Source organism: Aotus nancymaae, unplaced genomic scaffold (assembly GCF_030222135.1).
Source record: "Aotus nancymaae isolate 86718 unplaced genomic scaffold, 86718_ANA_hifiasm-v0.15.2.pri h1tg000014l, whole genome shotgun sequence".
Lineage (NCBI taxonomy): Eukaryota > Metazoa > Chordata > Mammalia > Primates > Aotidae > Aotus > Aotus nancymaae.
The window spans coordinates 111,385,770-111,405,541 of NW_026988425.1; the positions used below are offsets into that span (position 1 = coordinate 111,385,770).

Below are 19,772 nucleotides of genomic sequence, written 5' to 3' on the forward strand. Positions count from 1 at the left end.
CCATTTGCAAGGCATGACGTGAACGCCGGCTGTGGATCCAGAAGGCATCAAGGTGACTACAAGCATTTGTGTAGTCACCGCATCTGTTGAGTAGTGAAAATGTATCACAGGAACTGTGACTGCTTGGCTTGGGCACACAGAGCAGTACAGGTGACTGAGCTTGGATGAGAGACTGCCGTGCTGATGCTTCCTTTGCTGTCATTCCCCTTTTCTTTGTTCTTAAGCTGACAACAAAGGTAGCCACTCTCCTGACTCCTAACAGTATAGGTTTCTGTTTCTTGTTTTTGAACTGTATGTAAATGAAATCATATAGTATTCCATTGTTCTAATATACCGTAGTTCATGTGTTCTGCTCTTAATGGGCATTTGGGTTGTTTCCAATGTGGAACTAATGCAAATAGTGTTTCAGTGAACTTCCTCGGTAATGTCTTTGGTGAACATATACACATATTTTTTGTTACATACTTATGATTGGAATTGCTGGGTATTAGAATGTGTGTGTCTTCAGCTTTAGCAAATACTGCCAAAGAGTTTTCCAAAGCTGTTGAACTGAGTTAAAATCTCGTTCTCAGTATACAAGAGGACCCATCGTGCCACATTCTTGCCAGTGAATGAATGGTGCTTTGCCTGTTCTTCATTCTAGCCATTCTAGTTGGTGTATCAAGGTGTCTAGTGGTGACTGTAATTTGCCTTCCCTGACAACTAAATAAACTGAGCACTTTTTCATATGTTTACTAGCCGTTTAATCATTCTCTTTTATGAAGTGTCTATTCAAGACTTTTGCCCATTTTTCTACCGGGTCTTTTTCTTAATTGATCTGAAGGATTTTTTGTTGTTTTGAGTCATGTTTCGGATACAAACACTTTATCAGTTGTACACATTACAGATCTCTTACGTGTGGCAAACGTTGTGTTCTCGCAGTTGCCTTCTGGAAAACAGAAGTTGTTAATTTTCATATGATATAATTCATTAGTTTTCTTCCTTCGTGGTTAGTCGTTTTTGAGTTCTGTTTAAGAAATCTTTGCCTAACCTCATTCTTCTTTTCTTTGATGGTTAGAAAAGTTTCATGAGAAAGCGCTGTCTATAAAATGCATAACAAACAGTTGACACCACCGTCTTCCTCTTTGTCCTGATGGAGCCGTCATTTCTGCTAATCCCAAACACTCCTGCCTCGTAAATTCTCCCCGGGTCAGCCTTGTCTTGTGAGCACATGTCTGCACACGGATGCCGCACTCTCAAAGAGCTCTCAGGTCGGAGTGCAGGGAATCAAACGTTTGATGAGGTGCAGTCGGTCTTTATAGGACCAGCTGCGCTAGGGTTCTCATGTTTTTACCATTCCTTTGAGAGGTGAACAGTCACGGGAACACGCAGGCTTTTGTGAACCCCATGTGCAGTATTCCACTTGAGTCATCCACTTCTTCAGGGGCACAGTTCAGCTCCGACATACTTGAAAAATGACAAATAGCTGTGGGCTTTTCTCAGCTCTTTTGAAAAGCTCCCTCCAGCTCTGCCTTCCCTCCCTTGCTCTTATTTTTGTCCCTTCAACTTCTAAAAATTTTAGACAGCACAGTTGCATGTCTATTCCATGCAGATGTTTGAGATTACTCGGAACAGCAGCCAGCTAGACTGAGCATGGCACACCCTTTGCAAACCACGTGGTGACCACGCTGCAGCAGCCACAGATGCTCCTTGACCTTTATCCGGCCCATTTTGAAGCAGCGGGTCCCTGCCACATCCTGGAGTTTGATGTCTTCTTCTCCAACTTGGGCCTTTTAGCTATGATGGGGTTTGTCATCCTGGAATCACTGCATCTTTAAAAGATCTTTAAGTACATCTGTTCTCAGTTTTCAGACCATGAGGACAGGATTTGGGTGCAAGTTGTTTATCTGGGAAGTGATCCCAGGAAGCGCAGTGAGGGGGCGATGGAGACAGAAGTCAAGAAAGGTGCATTTGTGAGTTAGTGACTGCTGCTGGCAGCGAGGCCATCCCCAAGGCCCCCCGAGAGACGTGTGGAACTTGCCTCAGTGTCATCTGCCTGTCCCCGGGGCGGGATGGGGAGTTACCCAGCTTCTGTCCCTTATGTGAGGTCGCTGTCCATGTGAGTCCTTCAAAAGGGGACACTTGCTATGTCCACCTTCGTGATTCTGATAAATTGTCTCCTGAGCACTTTCCCGACGCCCAGATTTCCTAATGATACAATTAGGAGTCTGTGTGTTTAAATGCCAGTTGAATTATTTTAATTGTACATTTGTAGATGTTCTGAAAATTCTCTTAAGTGAAGTACTATAAAAAATTGTGCACAGCTCAGCTGAGCTGGAAACAGGTGACCACAGGGAGAAAGAAGGTTGCCCCTGTAACCCTCTGGGGGTATGGACCCTTCGCGGCCCTTTGGGCTGTCGCTTGCTGGCCTCACAATGGCTGCCTACCCATCTGGTCTTGAATTCAGGGCTGCCTCTTCCAGCAAGGCCTCCCTGATGAGGTTTGGTTAGATCCTTTTACTGTCTGTCCCGGACAGTCCCTGGTATCTGCCTGAATCCTCACTGCTGTAAATGGAAGATGTCTGTCTGCTCATTACTGCTGGGAGGCAGGCGCCGCTGCTCCTGGCCTGTGCTGTGCCTCTGACACCTCCTACGCTCTCCGTGGTTGTTGGAGCTGTTGAACTCAACCCTGTGAGACAAGCCCTCTTCGGAGTAGATGCACAGAACTTTGTTGTGCTAAATGAACCAGTTCAAGGGATGCACTTGTTTTTTGGACCTACAAACTCATGACCCTCTGGCTTCCCCACACATTTCGAATCCCACATTTGAAATAGTGGATGGGCCACACCTCTGACCCCAGCTGTGACCTGAGTGTGGGTGTTCTCCACAACTACGGTTCCTTCCCTTGTTCCGCAGCATCTGATGTGCGCCGGACTGTGGTGCCTGGTAGAAGGAGACACGTCCTGCAAGACCAAGCTGGACCCTCCCCTGGATGGCACTGAGTGTGGGGCAGACAAGGTAACCGTGGCCTCCCGCTGCCCAACAGGCAGCTCCACACCTCCCAGGCAGCTGGCACTCTCCTCAAACACAGTCTGTACTCTACTTAGGAGCCCCAGAAACATCCCCCAGGCACCACAGAAATGCCCATGGAGCCTACTCCAGGCACAGAGTGGTGCCTACGTCACCTCTTTCTTTTGTCTTATCAGATACGGCCGGGCGCAGTGGTTCAGGCCTGTAATCCCAGCACTTTGGGAGACCAAGGTGGGTGGATCACAAGGTCAAGAGACTGAGACCATCCTGGCCAACATGGTGAAACCCCGTCTCCACTAAAATAGAATCCGGGCATGGTGGTGCATGCCTGCAATCCCAGCTACTCAGGAGGCTGAGGCAGGGGAATCGCTTGAACCCAGGAGGCGGAGATTGCAGTGAGCCAAGATCAGGCCACTGTACTCCAGCCTAGGCAACAAGAGCAAAACTCTGTCTCAAAAAAGATACAAGTATCAGTTACTTAATATGTTTGTTAGATTAACTGCTGTCACCATGTAAGGGAATTTACTTAAAAGGAGAACTTTAGACCAGCATATTTTAAATGGAAAAACAACACCACCTGCCATACACAGTAGGCTCTTATGAAAAGAATTCAGTGAGAACAGTATTATCCAATTCTAGCTAAATGCTGAGAGAAGTAGGCTGCTCCTCCCCTGCAGGAGAGATGGGAGGTGTTGGAGGGGTGAGGTGTGCGGAACCCTCAGCTACGGGGCTCTTTCCAGTCTTTTTTTATTTTTTGATACTGAGTTTCCCTCTTGTTACCCAGGCTGGAGTGCAATGGCATGATCTCAGCTCACCACAGCTTCCGCCTCCTGGGTTCAAGCAATTCTCCTGCCTCAGCCTCCCAAGTAGCTGGGATTATAGGCAGGCGCCATCACGCCCTGCTAGTTTTTGTATTTTTAGTAAAGACAGGTTTCTCCATGTTGGTCAGACTGGTCTTGAACTCCCGACCTCAAGTGATCTGCCTGCCTGGGCCTCCCAAAGTGATGGGATTATAGGCGTGAGCCACTACGCCCGGCCTCTCTCCAGTCTTAATGCAGGGGTTGAAAGAGTCGAAAAGGACGTCAAGTTTAGCTCTGATGCCGTGATTGGGAACCATGAAATCACATCCAGCACCTCAGGGTAGGTGCTATGCACTTTGAGAAATTGTTTTATAGGGCTGGCCTTCTCTTATCCTCAGAAAGAACCAAGGTTTCCTCACGGGGAGCTGGCTGTCATCACCAAGCAACAAACCCCACTCTGAGGTTCAAAACCTCAACCAGGCATGGTTTTCTAAGTATAGAAAGTGGGTTTTTCGCAGCGTGGCGTTTCAGGGCCGGGCGGGCTGGAGTGAGCAGCTTTGCTGAATGCTGGGCCCCAGCCCTCTCCGCTGTGTTTCAGTGGTGCCGCGCGGGGGACTGCGTGAGCAAGACGCCCATCCCGGAGCACGTGGACGGAGACTGGAGCCCATGGGGCGTCTGGAGCATGTGCAGCCGAACTTGTGGGACAGGAGCCCGCTTCCGGCAGAGGAAATGTGACAACCCCCCGTAAGTCCCCCTGACCAGCCACACCTCAGCGTGCCGTAATCGGGGTTTCCCAACTGCAGCTCTCACTGTCTCACACAAAGCTGGGTCTGTCTCCCCCTGAGCATAAGAAGATAAGGAAAATGAAACCGAGCCGAGGTCCAGGGTGCGGGGGCCTCGTGTGTGTCACATGACATCTCAGCTTAAATCGCTCTTTCTGTGAACATGGATACAGTAGAGTCTGGGTTGAGCTGACTCCCTCGTTCCTTGCCTGGGCCCCAGTGGAAAGGTTTTCTGAGTCAGCTGGATTACAGTTCCTCCTGCCTGCCTCATCGTTTGCCAAGTCGAAGGTCATTCCCACGAAGCCTGGAGGCCTTCAGGAAAGAGGTTGACCTTCACTTTGGCTGTCTGCTGATGTGGGAGCACGCTGGTGGTTCATGAGTCACAGAGTGTCTGAGTTCAGCTGCCTTTGTCATCCTAAGAGTTTTCGTGGGTCCTTCTATAACTATTAGAAAAATAAGCGTTTTTTTCTTTCTCTTTGGCTTCTTTTTATTGACTGCAATGACACCATGGCCTTTCCTGTTCAGCTTTGTACATTTGTTCCAGGAAACTCAGGGATCGATTTTGAGCTCAATGATGTTAATTCCATCACTACAGATTTTCCCTTGTCTTCTTGGAACTTCCCACACTTCTTCCCGTTTTTTTTTTTTTTTTTTTTTTTTTTTGATATAGAGTCTTGCTCTGTAGCCCAGGCTTGAGTGCAATGGTGCAGTCTCGGCTCACTGTAACCTCTGCCTCCTGGATCCCAGTTCAAGTAATTCTCCTACCTCAGCCTCCCGAGTAGCTGGGTTTACAGGTGTGTGCCACCACACCCGGCTAATTTTTGTATTTTTAGTAGAGATGGGGTTTCACCATGTTGGCCAGGCTGGTCTTGAACTCCTGACCTTCTGATCTGCCCACCTTGGCATCCCAAAGTGTCGGGATTACAGGCGTCAGCCGCTGCGCCCGGCCACCGTTTCTTTTAATGGTCTCTTTTATGCCTGGTGTGTCAGCAGTCGCATCACATCAGTTCTGAAAGTGAGCAAGTTATAGATAATGACTATAGAGAAATATCCACAATTAAGTCCTGTTGATGGATAATTAGCACATGCCTCTTGTGTTTAAAAATCCCGATGCTCAGGTCAAACCCCAGACTGATCAAATCACAGAACACTAGGGCTGGGACCCAGGAATTGGATATTTTATCTTCCCAGGCGACTCCAACAGCAGCCAGTGTTGGGAACCTCTGGATTAAAGGAAGGCTTATGCTCCGAGTGTAGTCAGTGACAGGAACACGGTTTTCCCAAAGAATTGACATTATGTATTATGTCTTACTAAAACATTTCCTTCTAGCACCCATCAGAGTGCAGGGCACATAGCAGGTGATTTGTTTATTAGGAATGACTTCTTTTTTTTTTTTTTTTTTGAGATGGAGCCTTGCTTTGTCACCCAGGCTGGAGTGCAGTGGCACGATCCTGGCTCACTGCAACCTCTGCCTCCCAGGTTCAAGTGATTCTCCTACCTCAGCCTCCCAAATAGCTGGGATTACAGGTGTGTGCCACAATGCCAGCTAATTTTCGTATTTTTAGTAGAGACGGGATTTTGCCATGTTGGCCAGGCTGGTCTTGAACTCCTGACCTCACGTGATCTGCCCGCCTCCCAAAAGGCCTCCCAAAGTGCTGGGATTAGAAGCTTGAGCCACCATGTTCAACCTAGAAATGACTTTTTAATTAAGGGCATAGATGGTTAGATGATTAGAAACCCTGTTTAGCTAAATGGTGGGAAGTTTGGTGGCAGTTTTTGCATTACTCCGTGTGGAAGTTGATAGTTTGACCTCTGGCCTGTGAAGAGAGCATTGGGTTTGGTGTCATGGTGCTGAGATTTGGGCCTGACCTTGTTGGTTAACCGTCATGTGACCTCAAGGAAGACCCTTCTGTTCCCAGGCCTTAGTTCCGCACAGTAAAGGCAGCTGACCTGGTAGAGTGGGAGGAGCCAGGCTTCAAAGCTGGGACAGACACATCTTCACATCCCACCACAACTTCTTACAGCACTGACGGCTGGTGCTTCTCTCTTCATCTAAAACCTGGAAGAATTGATGGGAATGTGCAGAAAGTCCTTGGTGCGTATTTAGAAAGCAGCCCCTCTCATTAGCACAGACAGAAGAACGGGGATGGGACTCATTGCCCTTCCCTGCCTCAGGCTTTGCTAAGTGCAGAGAGAAATTGTCAGGGGTTGCCATGGGCATCCCATGTTTGTGATTGGAGTTTGTGGGTCCTAGTGGAAGACTGGTCTTCTTGGCATGTGATGTTTCTTATCCCTTAACTGGTGACACCCAGTAAACATTATAACAGGAGGAAGTCAACCTCTGAACGCCTGAAGGACCCGGTGTCCTGAGACTGTCAACATTTTAGTTGTCTTTAGGTGAGGGCAGCACTTGCAGGAGTAAGACGTTCTGAATGCTGCAAATGCCGCCGGTGCCTCTTTGAAGCGAACCGGTGTCATCTGCTTTCTTGGGGTGACTTTAGCTAGGGCATCCCCCTCATGCGTAGCCTGAAGGCAAGGCTTGGAGCTTTTCGGCTTCATGTCTTGGCTGGACCGCCGTCACTTTCTGAGCTGCTTCCTGCCCTGCCCACCCGCGGTTACTCTCAGATACCACAGGAGCATTTTGCTGTGGGAGGATCCCAGACACAGCCCAGTTCAGACAGCTGCACGCATGTACTCTCCCTGGCCTTCCCTGCCAGGAGGTTTCTTGTATTGGGATCCTTACCCCATTCCTCCAGGTCCAGTGGACCCAGGAGAGAGGCTGTTCTGTAAATTGCAAAGTTGGAAAACTCTTTCACTCCTCTCCCTTGCCGTGGTGGTCGTGACTGTTCTCCCCCTTGCTTTTCCTCTGTGTTAGCACTGAGGAATGGGAGAATTGTAGGGCCTTGGCACACGGACGGCTGAGGGTTTATGGGTCTCAGCACACTGGATTGTTATAGGCATTGCTGCACCTTCATGTCCAGTCTCTGTTGCCCAGCAGCGGCATCCTGTGGGGCAGGGCAATGGTGGAAGGAACAGAAAGAGCCTGTTGCGTTTTCACTCCTCCCAGCCCACACCCCTTCCTGGTGAAGCCTTTCCAAGGCGAAGCCTTCAGTAAACCTCGCCCAGGCCTGAACTCTGCTAGGTGTGGGCCTGCAGTGAGAAGCAAAGACAAATAAAATCCCTGCCTACCACAAGGGATGCAGTCCCGTCACCTCCTCTTGCTTTTCCTCCAGACACTTCAAACAGGACCCTTTCTAACTTGGGACCTCCTTTCCCAGCCCACATCTCCCCTCTCAGTAAACAGCACCACCATCCATGCACTGCTTGAGTCCAAAGCCCCTGAATCCACGCAAAGCCCCTGAATCCACACGAAGACCCTGAATCCACGCGAAGACCCCGAATCCACGCGAGGACCCCGAATCCACGCGAAGACCCTGAATCCACGTGAAGACCCTGAATCCACGCAAAGACCCTGAATCTGCGCAGCTTCCTCTTACGTCCCTTCCACCTCCTCCATGTCTGGTCATGAGAAGGGTAGTGAACGCAGCAGACCCACACCATGCGCCGGGGTTCACTTAGGCATTTATGTAGCAAATCATGGAATGCAGCCCTATGGGAGAGGTATTATTTTTGTCTTCATTGTACAGAAAAACAATCAGGGGGCCTGGCCCAGTGGCTGACACCTGTAATGTCAGCACTTTGGGAGGCTGAGACGGGTGGATCACCTGAGGTCAGGAGTTCAAGACCAGCCTGGCGAACATGATGAAGCCCTGTCGCTACTAAAAATACAAAAATTAGCTGGGCATGGTGATGCACACCTGTAATCCCAGCTACTTGGGAGGCTGAGGCAGGAGAATAGCTTGAACCTGAGAGGCGGAGGTTGTACTGAGCTGAGATCGTGCCACTGTACTCCAGCCTGGGCGACAGAGCACACAGAGCGAGACTCCATCTCAATTAAAAACAAACCTGAATTGTGTTGAAGTTTGGTAACTTGCCCAGGGTCACACAGTGAGGCCGTGGTCGGCCAGGCTTGGAGCCCGGCTCTAGAAACCAGAAGTCCAGAGTCAACGTGTCAACACAGTTGCTTCCTTCTTGAAACTCCAAGGGTGAATCCGTTTCGCGGCTCCCAGCAATCCTTGGCCTCCCTGGCTTGGAGACGTCCCACCTCTCTCTCTGCCTCTGACTTCACATGGTCTCTTTCCATATGTCCTCCCACCTTTCCTTCCATTAGAAGAACGCTTGTCGTTGAATTTAGGCCCACCCGAATCCAGGATGATCTCAGGATCAGGATCCTTCGCTTCATGACGTCTGCAAAGACCCTTTTGCCAAATAAGGTCTCACTTGCAGGTTCCAAGTGGACCTGTCTTTCGGGGGTGGGGGACCCACCACCCAGCCCTCTGAAGCCTCGAAGCCTCCTTTGTGCTCCTCCGCCGCAGCGTTCCAACCCCAGTGCTGGCTCCCTTTCCTTAACTTGCCCCTGCGCTTCCTGCTCTGCCCGCCTGCGGTTAGGAGCATTTTGCTATGGGAGGATCCCAGACACAACCCAGTTCAGACAGCTGCAGTTGCTCCCCGGTAAGAGAAGCCACACCTTTTTGCTCCTATAATATTTACCCCTTGGTAGTCTGTTTGAACCTTTGCAGTGACAGTGTAGCTCTGTTTTCTGTTATGAACAAAACAACATGCTCTTTTTTCCCAAGTAGTTTTCTTTTATTATTGTTATTATTATTATACTTTAAATTCTGGGATACATGTGCAGAGCGTGCAGGATTATTACATAGATACATGTGTGCCATGGTAGCTCTCTACATCCATCACCCCGTCCTCTACATTAGGTATTTGTCCTAATGCTATCCCTCCCCTAACCCCCACCTCCCGACAGGCCCCGGTATGAGATGTTCCCCTCCCCATGTCCATGTGTTCTCATTGTTCAGCACCCACCTATGAGTGAGAACATGCGGTGTTTGGTTTTCTGTTCTGTGTCAGTTTGCTGAGAATGTTGGTTTCTGGCTTCATCCATGTCCCTGCAAAGGACATCAACTCATCCTTTTTTATGGCTGCATAGTATTCCATGGTGTATATGTGCCACATTTTCTTTATCCAGTCTATCATTGATGGGCATTTGGGTTGGTTCCAAGTTTTTGCTATCGTGAACAGTGCCACATTAAACATACGTGTGCATGTCTTTGTAATAGAATGATTTATAATCCTTTGTAGTTTTCAGTGGAGTTTCTTGCCTCCATGGATCCAGCCCAGGTGAATGGGAAGACCTTGGGTGGGTGGATTAGCAGCTGTCTCTGGGACTTCCCAAAGACATGCAGGATGTGGACGTGTTTTATGAAGTCCAGCTGCAGTCTCTAGCCTGCTTCTGCGGGATGCCCTGATGTGGTGATTGTTACAAAGCACAGCTGACCAGAGCCTCGGATCCAAGCTCTGACGAAAACAATGTTGTCTCTCCGTCTCACTGCTTAAGTCACCAGGCCTCTTGCCTCAAGATTTCACAAGGATGTCCCAATCTCACTGTGATGTAGGTCTCAGGCTTGGAAGGCTCCCACGACCCCCTCCTCACCCCCTTCACTTTATATTCCTGGCTCCATTCCCTGTCTTCTGCAGCTGGTTTATTCACTGTCCAAAAATACTGGCGAGAGTCCCTCCACACGCAGTCATTTTTTTTCAGTCTTGGTCTTCACAGCTCTTGGAATTTTTTTTTTTTTTTGCTGGCTGACGTGGCGGCCTGAGGGACCATCCGTGTTTCTTAACCAGCTTCCTAGGCCTTGCCTTTCTTGCCATAATTTATGTCGCTGTTGGTGGAAGTTACATCAGAAGACTACAAGATAGAAAATGCATCTCTAATTCACCTTCTGTTGCCCCTGGACAGTTTGTGTGCAGGAGAGGGCTGGGGAGGGAGGGAAAGAAGGCTCAGATGCACTTGTGTGAAAAGCCGGCTGCATCCCAGCACGTGTAGCCTGGGCAGGTGAGTGGAGTGCAGAGCCAGGCTGGGACATGGCAGGGTCGCCATGAGATGCAGCCCATGTGCACCGGAAAGGGAGAGGAGGGCAGCTAGCTGCTAAGACAGCGGGAGGACGGCTGGGGTCAGGTTATGTGCCTGTAATTGGTTTTTGCTTCCACAGTAAAACCCCATCTGTGTGCTTTCCATGTGCCAGCGACCTGGCGTTGATACGGATAATTTTTTTTTTTTTTTTTTAGAAAGAAAGAAAGAAGGAAGGAAGGAAGGAAAGAGAGAGAGAAGAAACACATAACTACATATTCAAGGACAGACAAGTTCTTGGGTGGTGATTTTATTTTATTTTTTTTTTTTGAAAGAAAGAAAAAGAATAAAGAAGAGGAGGAAAAAGGAAGAGAAAGAGAGAGAGAGAATAGAAGTATTGCTTTCTTGCCCAGGCTAGAATGCAGTTTAGTAATGGGTATTGAAAACCTCTTTTATACCAATAATTATACTTGATGTAAACAGGAAGGAATAAGGGAAGAAAATAACAAGCGAGCAGCCAACCAATATTTCATTTAAACCTATGAAATGCTATGCGATTACTGAGGAGTGATTTACTTCCAATTATGTAGTCACTTATGGAATAGGTGTGAGGTGGTAATGTATGTTTTATGTTTTTTTTTTTTTTTTAAGGAGGAAGAAAAAAGAGAAAGAGAGAAAATGGGGAGGTGGAAAAAGGAAGAGAAAGAGAGAGAATGGGGAGGAGGAAAAAGGAAAAGAAAGAGGTAGAGAGAATGGGAGTATTGCTTTCTTGCCCAGGCTAGAACGCAATTTAGTAATGGTTATTAAAAACCTCTTTTATAATGATAATTATACTTAATGATGTAATCAGGAAGGAATAAGGGAAGAAGATAACAAACAGCCAACCAATATTTCATTTAAACCTATGAAATGCTATGCAATTACTGAGGAGTGATTTACTTCCAATTATATAGTCACTTTTCTAATAGGTGTGAGGTGGTAATGTATGTTTTGTGTATTTGAAGTGGAGAGTTCTATAAATGTTTATTAAGTTTACTTGTTCCGGGTCTGAGTTCAAGTCCTGGATGTCCTTGTTAAGTTTCTATCTCGTTGATTTATAGAATCGTTAGCTGTTCTTGTTACATTGATCCTTTTACCATTATGTAATGTCCTTCTTTGCCTCTTTTGATCTTTGTTGCTTTAAAGTCTACTTTATCGGAGGCGAGAATTGCATCTCCTGCTTTTTGTTTATTAGTTTATTTTTACTCTCTGTTTGGTTGGTAAATCTTCCTCCTTCTCTCTGAGTCTTTGTGTATTGTTGCATGTAAGATGGGTCTGGATGCAGCATACCGATGGGTTTTGGCTTTTTATCCAATTAAAATATATATAAGTTTAATACTGGCATTTGATGCTAGCTGACTGTTTTGCCCATTAGTTGATGTAAATTTTTCATTATGTTAATGTTCTTTGCTTTTTGATATATTTTTGGAAAGGCTGATATTGGTTGTTCCTTTATATGTATAGTGCTTCTTTCAGAAGCTCTTGTAAAGCAGGCCTGGTGGTGGTGAACTCTCTAAGTACTTGTTTGTTCGCAAAAGATTTAATTTTTCCTTCGCTCATAAAGCTTAGTTTGGCTGGATAGGAAATTCTGGGTTGAAAGTTCTTTTCTTTAAGGATGTTAAATATTGGTCCCCACTCTTTTCTGGCTTGTAGGGTTTCTGCTGAGAGATCTGCTGTAAGTCTGATAGGTTTCCCTTTATGGGTAACCTGACCTTTCTCTCTGGCTGCCCTTAGTATTTTCTCCTTCATTTCAACCCGAATAAATCTGGCAATTATGTGCCTTGGGGTTGGTCTTCTTGAAGAATATCTTTGTGGTGTTCTCTGTATTACCTGGAGTTGAATATTACCCTGTCTTGCCAGGTTGGGAAAATTTTCCTGAATGATATCCTGAAGAGTATTTTCCAACTTGGATTCATTCTCTTCATCACATTCAGGTACACCTATCAAACGTAAATTAGGTCTTTTCACATAGTCCCATATTTCCTGGAGACTTTGCTCATTCCTTTTCATCCTTTTTTCTCCAATCTTGTCTTCTCGTTTCATTTCACTGAGCTGGTTCTCGACTTCTGATGTCCTTTCTTCTACTTGATCAATTCGACTGTTTAAACTTGTGCATGCTTCGCGAAGTTCTCGTGTTGTTTTTCAGCTCCATCAATTCACTTATATTCTGCTCTAAATTGTCCATTCTTGTTAACATTTCGTCAAACCTTTTTTCAAGGTTCTTAGTTTCTTTGCATTGGGTTAGAACAAGTTCTTTTAATTCACAGAAGTTTCTTATCACCCACGTTTTGAAGCCTGCTTCTGTTATTGGAACACACTCGTAATCTATTAAGCCTTGTTCCGTTACTGATGAGGAATTGCGATCCCCTGTAGAGGGAGAGGCATTCTGATTTTGAGTATTCTCTGCCTTTTTACGCTGGTTTCTTCCCTTCATTATATATTTATCCATCTGTTGTCTTTGTAATTACCGACTTTCTAACTAGGTCTCTGAGCAGACGTCCAACTTGTTGATTCCCTGCGCCAAAATCTGAGCAGTCCACTGCACCGGCCAAAATAGCGGTGTTAAGATTGATGGTGCTTTTCTGCCCGGGAATCTCCGGACTCTGCACCAAAAACTGGCGTGCTAAGGCACCAGCAAAACCGCCGCGCTGGCCACAAGAGTCGCCCTGGCGACACGTGGGACTCCTCTGCTGGGAATCTCCTGGTCCGTGAGCAACAAATATTCATCTGAAAGTGTAGCGTCCTCTCGTTCTCTGCGCTTTCACTGGAAGCTAGGAGCCCGAGCTGCTAGTGATCAGCCATCTTGGATCTCCCAATTTTTTAAAATTCAAGTATTCTACACTGAAGCATAAGTTACATGAGTTACTTGGACACGTTTCAGAGGAGGCCTTAAAACTGGGATGTCTGCTGCCCCGACGGTGCGTTAGCAGCTCGGCAGCGCTTCTGAAATCCTATGACTTTGCCGCCTCCCTTCTCAGAACTCACAGAGCCGGGAGCCGCCAGGGCAGGGGCTGGAACTGCCAGCTCTTGACTGAGCACCCTGTGTCTTTGGATGGTAAGCTGCTCTGAACTGCCGTTGTGACTTTATCTTCTGGTCTGTCTTCATTTAATACAGCAAACCTGAAAACAAAAAGTGGCATCTTGCTCTCCCCGCCTACCTTGATGCTACCTCTCTGTCTGCCCTCAAAGAAAGGGGCAGATGTTTTGCTGTGTAATCCTGTTGATCTCAGCAAACCTTTGCTGCTTCTGTGCTCTGCGCTGGGGTCTGTCAAGGCACCGAGGACTCCACCTCAGCAGGAGATGGTCCTTGTGCTGCAGGGGCTTGGGAGACTGGGGTAGAGCTCACCTTTCTCTTCACACTTTCAGTTTCTCTCTACCTTACTCTCTTATTCTTAAACTAACTTGTGAAGGCACTGTTCACAATAGCAAAGACTTGGAACCAACCCAAATGCCCATCAGTGATAGACTGGATAAAGAAAATGTGGCACATATACACCATGGAATACTATGCAGCCACAAAAAATGATGAGTTCATGTCCTTTGCAGGGACATGGATGAAACTGGAAACTATCATTCTCAGCAAACTGACACAAGAACAAAAAACCAAACACCACCACCCATGTTCTCATTCATAAGTGCGTATTGAACAAGGAGAACACACAGACACAGGGAGCAGAGCATCACACACTGGGGCCTGGGCGTTGGGGGCTAGGGGTCAGGGGATAGGGAAGGGATAGCATTAGGAGAAATACCTAATGTAGATGATGGGGTGATGGATGCAGCAAACCACCATGGCACGTGTATACCTATGTAACCTGCACGATCTGCACATGTACCCAAGAACTTAAAGCATAATAATTTTTTTAAAAAAAAGAACATACAAAGAAGCACAGCTCCATGCACAGTGTTGCCCATCACTGTGGCACGTGTGTGTTGGGGCACACGTGCAGACGTGTCAGTGCAGTAGGAGAGCCGATGCTGGCCTCCGGGGCGTGCATGTGTGACCACATGACAGCTGCCAGCTCTGCAGAGTGACCACGCCATCTCCACCGCCATGGCTGTGGTGGCTTGCCACTTGCCCCACGCCCTCAGTGACACCGGTGCTGTCAGTAATGCTCTCCCATTTGGGCCGTTCTGATGCGTGTGTAGCAGTATCTGGCTGGGGAGTTTGTACTTCGCTCATCAACAGTGAGGTTGAATATCTGTGTTCTTATTTGCCATTTGGATGTCCTGTTTTTCTGAAGTACCCATATAAGCCATTTGGTTTTATATCTAAGCCTCTGTTTTGTTCATGTTTAGGAAGTCCTAGAACAGGCCTGGAATAGTGGCTCACGCCTGTAATCCACCACTTTGGGAGGCCAAGGCGGGTGGATTACTTAAGACCAGGGGTTCGAGACCAGCCTGGCCAACACAGTGAGACCCTGTCTTTACTAAAAATATAAAAAAGTTAGCCAGGCATGGTGGTGCATGCCTCTAATCTCAGCTGCTCAGGAGGTTGAGGCACAAGAATCGCTTGAACCCAGGAGGTGGAGGTTGCAGTGAGCCGAGGTCATACCACTGGACTCCAGCCTGGACAACAGAGCAAGACTCTGTCTCAAAAAAAAAAAAAAAAAAAGACCCAGAGGGATATACCTGCTGACTACTGACCTGCAGGCAACACACCCACATTTCTTTTCTCTTCATATCTAGAAAGTTCTAGAACAGAAATACTGGAAACTGTTGATTGACAGTAAAGATGCAAATTTTTAAAAAACCATCACACCCTGATGACTGGTCAGTGAGTCAGGCTGTCCTTCAGGCCTCGTGGTGGCTGATGGGCAGCCCCTCCCAGAGGCGGGCGCCTGTTCCTGCTGGGTCCAGGAGCCTCCTGCATGCTACATTTCTTCTCTCCGCCTCTTGCTCGTCAGCCAAGTGGTTATGTCGCCTGTTGGAGCGTTGGTTCCCTCAGCCAAAGGATGCAGTCAAGGGCACCTTCTGATTCTGTGTGTGGATTTAATGAAGTCATGGTTAGAAGGGCCGGCAAAGTGGAAGCCCTCTGGGGATGTTGGCTGTCTTTATGATCACTGTTTATGTGAAAGTGCCTCCTTCTTTCAAGTTTCTTCCCATTCCTCAGGGATCAGTCCTCATTCAGGATGAGACTGTACCTTGCTGGCTTTCACCTAAAGGCCTCACGGGGAAGCCTTGCCATGGAGCCCAGCAGGCCTGTGGCTTCCCCCCTCACAGGAGAGGCTCAGGGAAGGACTGGAGCCACCTTCGTCTCCTAGGCAGGGATACCGCTATCATGATTCTCTTGTATTAGCTGTTCTTGGTTTTAGCCGGGTCAAGCGTGCTTTCTGTCGTTCTAGTCTCCCTAGATGTGTTTTGTTTTTCTCCTCACTGTGTAGTTCACAGCAGCTTCCAGGCTGAATAAGAGCCCCACCCTCTGCTCCTGAGCCTGTGTGAGGGTCTCCATTCGCTTCTGGGGTTTTGGTCCCCTGCTACACGTGCTGGCCCCACGCATGTCTCCTGAAGCCCCTGTGTCCACGCAATTCAAGCTTCATCCTCCCAGCCCAGTGTGGGGTCCTTGGGAAAGTTGGGGCCTCCCTGGAGTCCTCCCTCAGAACTTCTGTCAGGAAGCCATCTGTGGGAACCCTGCCAGCCACACCTTCCCCGGCAACGATTCTCCTCTGTCTTCTCTATGCCACAGATGGAGGGCGCCTCTTTCTGTTGTCTCAGGACCAACGTACACTTGACTCCGCTCCGTAAAACGTGCTGACCGCCTTCCGGCCTGGACGTGCAGTTGCCCAAGAAAAGCCAGTCTCTCTGCAATGCCAGTGCCTCCAAAACACATTCCTAATACCGTTTTTTTCACTGAAACACAAAGGTGATCATAAACGATTAGGCCAGAAGCGGCAGACCACCAGGCAGGCTTCATGCCCTTGTATCAGCTCCCCTCACTAAGGCCGGATGCTGTGAACGGCCACACATGACAACAACATGGGTTTGAACTGTGCAGGTCCACTTACACGTGGGTTTCCTTCTGCTTCTCCTGCTCCTGTGGCAGCAAGACCAACCCCTTCTCTTCCTCAGCCCAGCCGACATGAAGACAATGAGGATGAAGACCTTTGTGATGATCCACTTCCGCTTAATGAGTAGGAAATATATTTTCTCTTCCTTACGATTTTCTTAACCTTTTCTCTAGCTGACTTTATTGTAAGAAATAGTACAGAACACATAATAACCTATAAAACGTGTTAATTAACTTTACGTGATCAGTAAGACTTCCAGTTAATAGTAGGCTACTAATAGTTAAGTTTTAGGTGTGTTAAAAGTTATGTGGATTTTCTGCTGCGTGTGGTGGATCAGCATTTCTAACCCCCACATTGTTTGGAGGTCAGCCACACGTGCAGGAGGCCCTCACTGATGTCATGGTTGCTGTAGAGGCCTTGTGTTACAGAGACAGTCATAAAAATGAGGGGCCACATGCAGGGTCCTGCCGCATAGCATTTGGGATTATTTAGGTAGCAAATCATGTACCTAGTGGATTGCTTTTCTTTTTTTCTCATGTTAAAAATAATTGCTTAAAGAAAACTGAAGAAAATCAATTCCTTTGGTCATATTTTTAATCAGGGAAAGTTTAAGGAAATATTAGCTATAACAGGTGATTGGAGTAATGGGAACTTACCTACTAAGAGTTAAAGAGAACTCTAAAGAATACAGGAGGAGCAGATACAGATAGCATCCAGTGTCTTTAGGTCTGAGGCAAAGCACCCAAGGAAGGAACAAATTTGGATGACGGTGACACACACGCAGCTACTGTGAAGGACAGGCAGTAGCTTCTGCCACAGTTCCATCCAGGGATGAAATTACTTGGACCTTGTTAGAGAGGGTGCACCTGGGGCCCACTCAGTGAGGGAGAGGCTTGCAGAGGTTCTGTCCTGGTGGAACTCTCTGAGAAGCCACACTTAAGGTGTCCAAGGGAAGAAACTGCATCTTAGACCAGGATAGGAATTTGTCCAAAAAATTGGTGTGCTTGGAAGCTACCCACTGGAGTACAGGAGAATGCTGCCCACAGGGAGGTGGAATGCATCACAGGCCGCTAAGGAAGCATGCTGAGAGAAACCGCATACCAGGACCAGGGAGAAGAGCCTGTTCCTCCTCTATTCAGGTTACGGCTACTATCCTTTCATCTCAACTTGAAGGACTCCCTTTAGCATTTATTGTAATGCAGGTCTAGTGGTAACAAACTTTCTCCATTTTTTGTTTATCTGGGAATGTCTTAATTTCCACCTTCATTTTTGAGGGACAGTTATGTGGATATAGAATTCCTTGTTGACAGTTCTTTTGTTAGGTACTTTGAATACATAAGCCCACTTCTTTTTGACCTTCAAGTTTTCTGGTGAGAGATTGACTAATAATCTTTTTGAAGATCCCTTGTATGGGATGTGTCACTTCTCTCATTGCTTTCAAGGTTCTCATTTTGTCTTTTTGCAATTTAATTATAATGTGTCTTAGTGTGGGTCCTTGTATCCTACTTAGAATTTCTCAAGCTTCTCGAATTTGTAGAGTTACATCTTTCTTTACATTTGGAAACTTGCAGGCATTATTTCTTCAAATATCTTTTTACCGCTTTCTCTCTCTCTCCTCCTGAGACTTTCATAGTACGTATATTGAGCCACTTGATGCTGTCCCACAGATTATTTCTGCTCCCTTTCGTACATTTTTTTTTCTTTTTACTACTCAGACTCAATGATTTCAATTGTCCTATATTCAAGTTTGTGAATTCTTTCTTCTGCCTGCTAAAATCTGCTCTGAACTGGTGGATTTTTCATTTCAGTTCTTACACTTGTCAGTTCTAAAATTTATATTTGTTTCATTAATTTCCATATCCTTATAGATATTCTCATTTTGTTTGTACATTGTCTTCCTGTCTTTATGCCTTCATTTGGTTCCTGAGCACTTTTAAAACAGTCGTTTTAAAGTCTTTGTCTAGCAAGGCCAGCATCTGGGTTTTCTCAGGGAAAGGCTCTGCCAATATATTTTGTTCTTTTGAATGAATCGTACTTTACTGTTTCTTTGTATGCCTTGTGATGTTTTCATTAAAAACTCGACATTCAAATCATATAATGTGGTAACTCTAGAAACAGATTCTACCCCTTCCCCAGGGTGTTTTGTTTTGTTTTATGATTTAGTGGTATCTCTGGATCAGGAATCAACCTGAAGTGAAGCTTAAGGTCTTATCAGGTCTTTTTTTTTTTTTTTTAAGAACTTCCCCTGATGGAGGTTACAGCATGTCAGCCATCTTCTGCATCTGCACCTTGACAACTGAAAGTAGCAATCGACGGTCAGAACACAGATATTTGGAAGATAAGGTTCTTATTCCTCACCCTGACTCCAGAAAGTTGTACTAGGAGCACAGACATAGCTGCCTGCCTTGAGGGTGAAGGATGGGCAGTAGCTGCTACCACACTAAAGGCTGAAATTGAGCAAAAGTAATTGAAATTGACCAGCCAGACTTTCCCCTGGAAGATGCAAGCTTTTAAGTAGACTGCAGTTTCAAAATAGTTTCTTCAAATAGTTTTTGCCAGTATGATTATTGTCTAGATGGAGAGATGGATTTCTGGTGCTTCCTCCTCAGCTCTCTTCCCTGACATCATTCCCTCTGTTGGTCATTTTAAGATAGGCTCTGGTAATATAGTTCATTTCAGTTTAACTACTGTTTATTGAAGACCATCCTGTGCAATGTTCTCTGCTGAGAACACAGAAAAAGGATTTTCCTCCTTTTTCCTTTTAGGAGCCAGAAATTTAAGCACAAAGACATTTAAAAGCAACTTCATTTAGGACAACTTAGAAAGCCACCAGAAATGGCTAGGAAACATTGTGCCACGCTGCACAGTGTTCCTCCCAGAGGAACAGGAGGAAGACAGCTTGCCATTTCGTAAGGTTGATGGTAAGCAGCATAGCAGAGACCTGAACAAGATTTGGAGATGCTCTAGGGAGGAAGGAAAAACAGGCTTCAGGGTAGAGGTGGCCTCAAGGACAGACAGAGGGTTAGGAGGTGGGAAGTGGGGACTGTGGGGCTGTGAGCTAGATAAGGGGCCACATAGAGACTGCCTGTTGGAGAAGTTGTCATGGAGAGGCAGCCCCATAAGCAGATCTAGAGGGAGGTGTGCCGAG

The 19,772-nt window shown here is 46.7% G+C and overlaps 1 protein-coding gene across 1 annotated transcript in view; it reads left to right on the forward strand.

Moving 5' to 3' along the window:
* The window catches only part of ADAMTS17 (ADAM metallopeptidase with thrombospondin type 1 motif 17), a 330,513-nt gene that overhangs the window by 185,885 nt on the left and 124,856 nt on the right, over positions 1-19,772 (forward strand). Inside the window, exons 10-11 of the mRNA XM_064375802.1 lie at positions 2,895-2,996; positions 4,407-4,552. Coding sequence (XP_064231872.1) covers positions 2,895-2,996; positions 4,407-4,552 — 248 coding nt within the window. The remainder of the gene's footprint in view (positions 1-2,894; positions 2,997-4,406; positions 4,553-19,772) is intronic.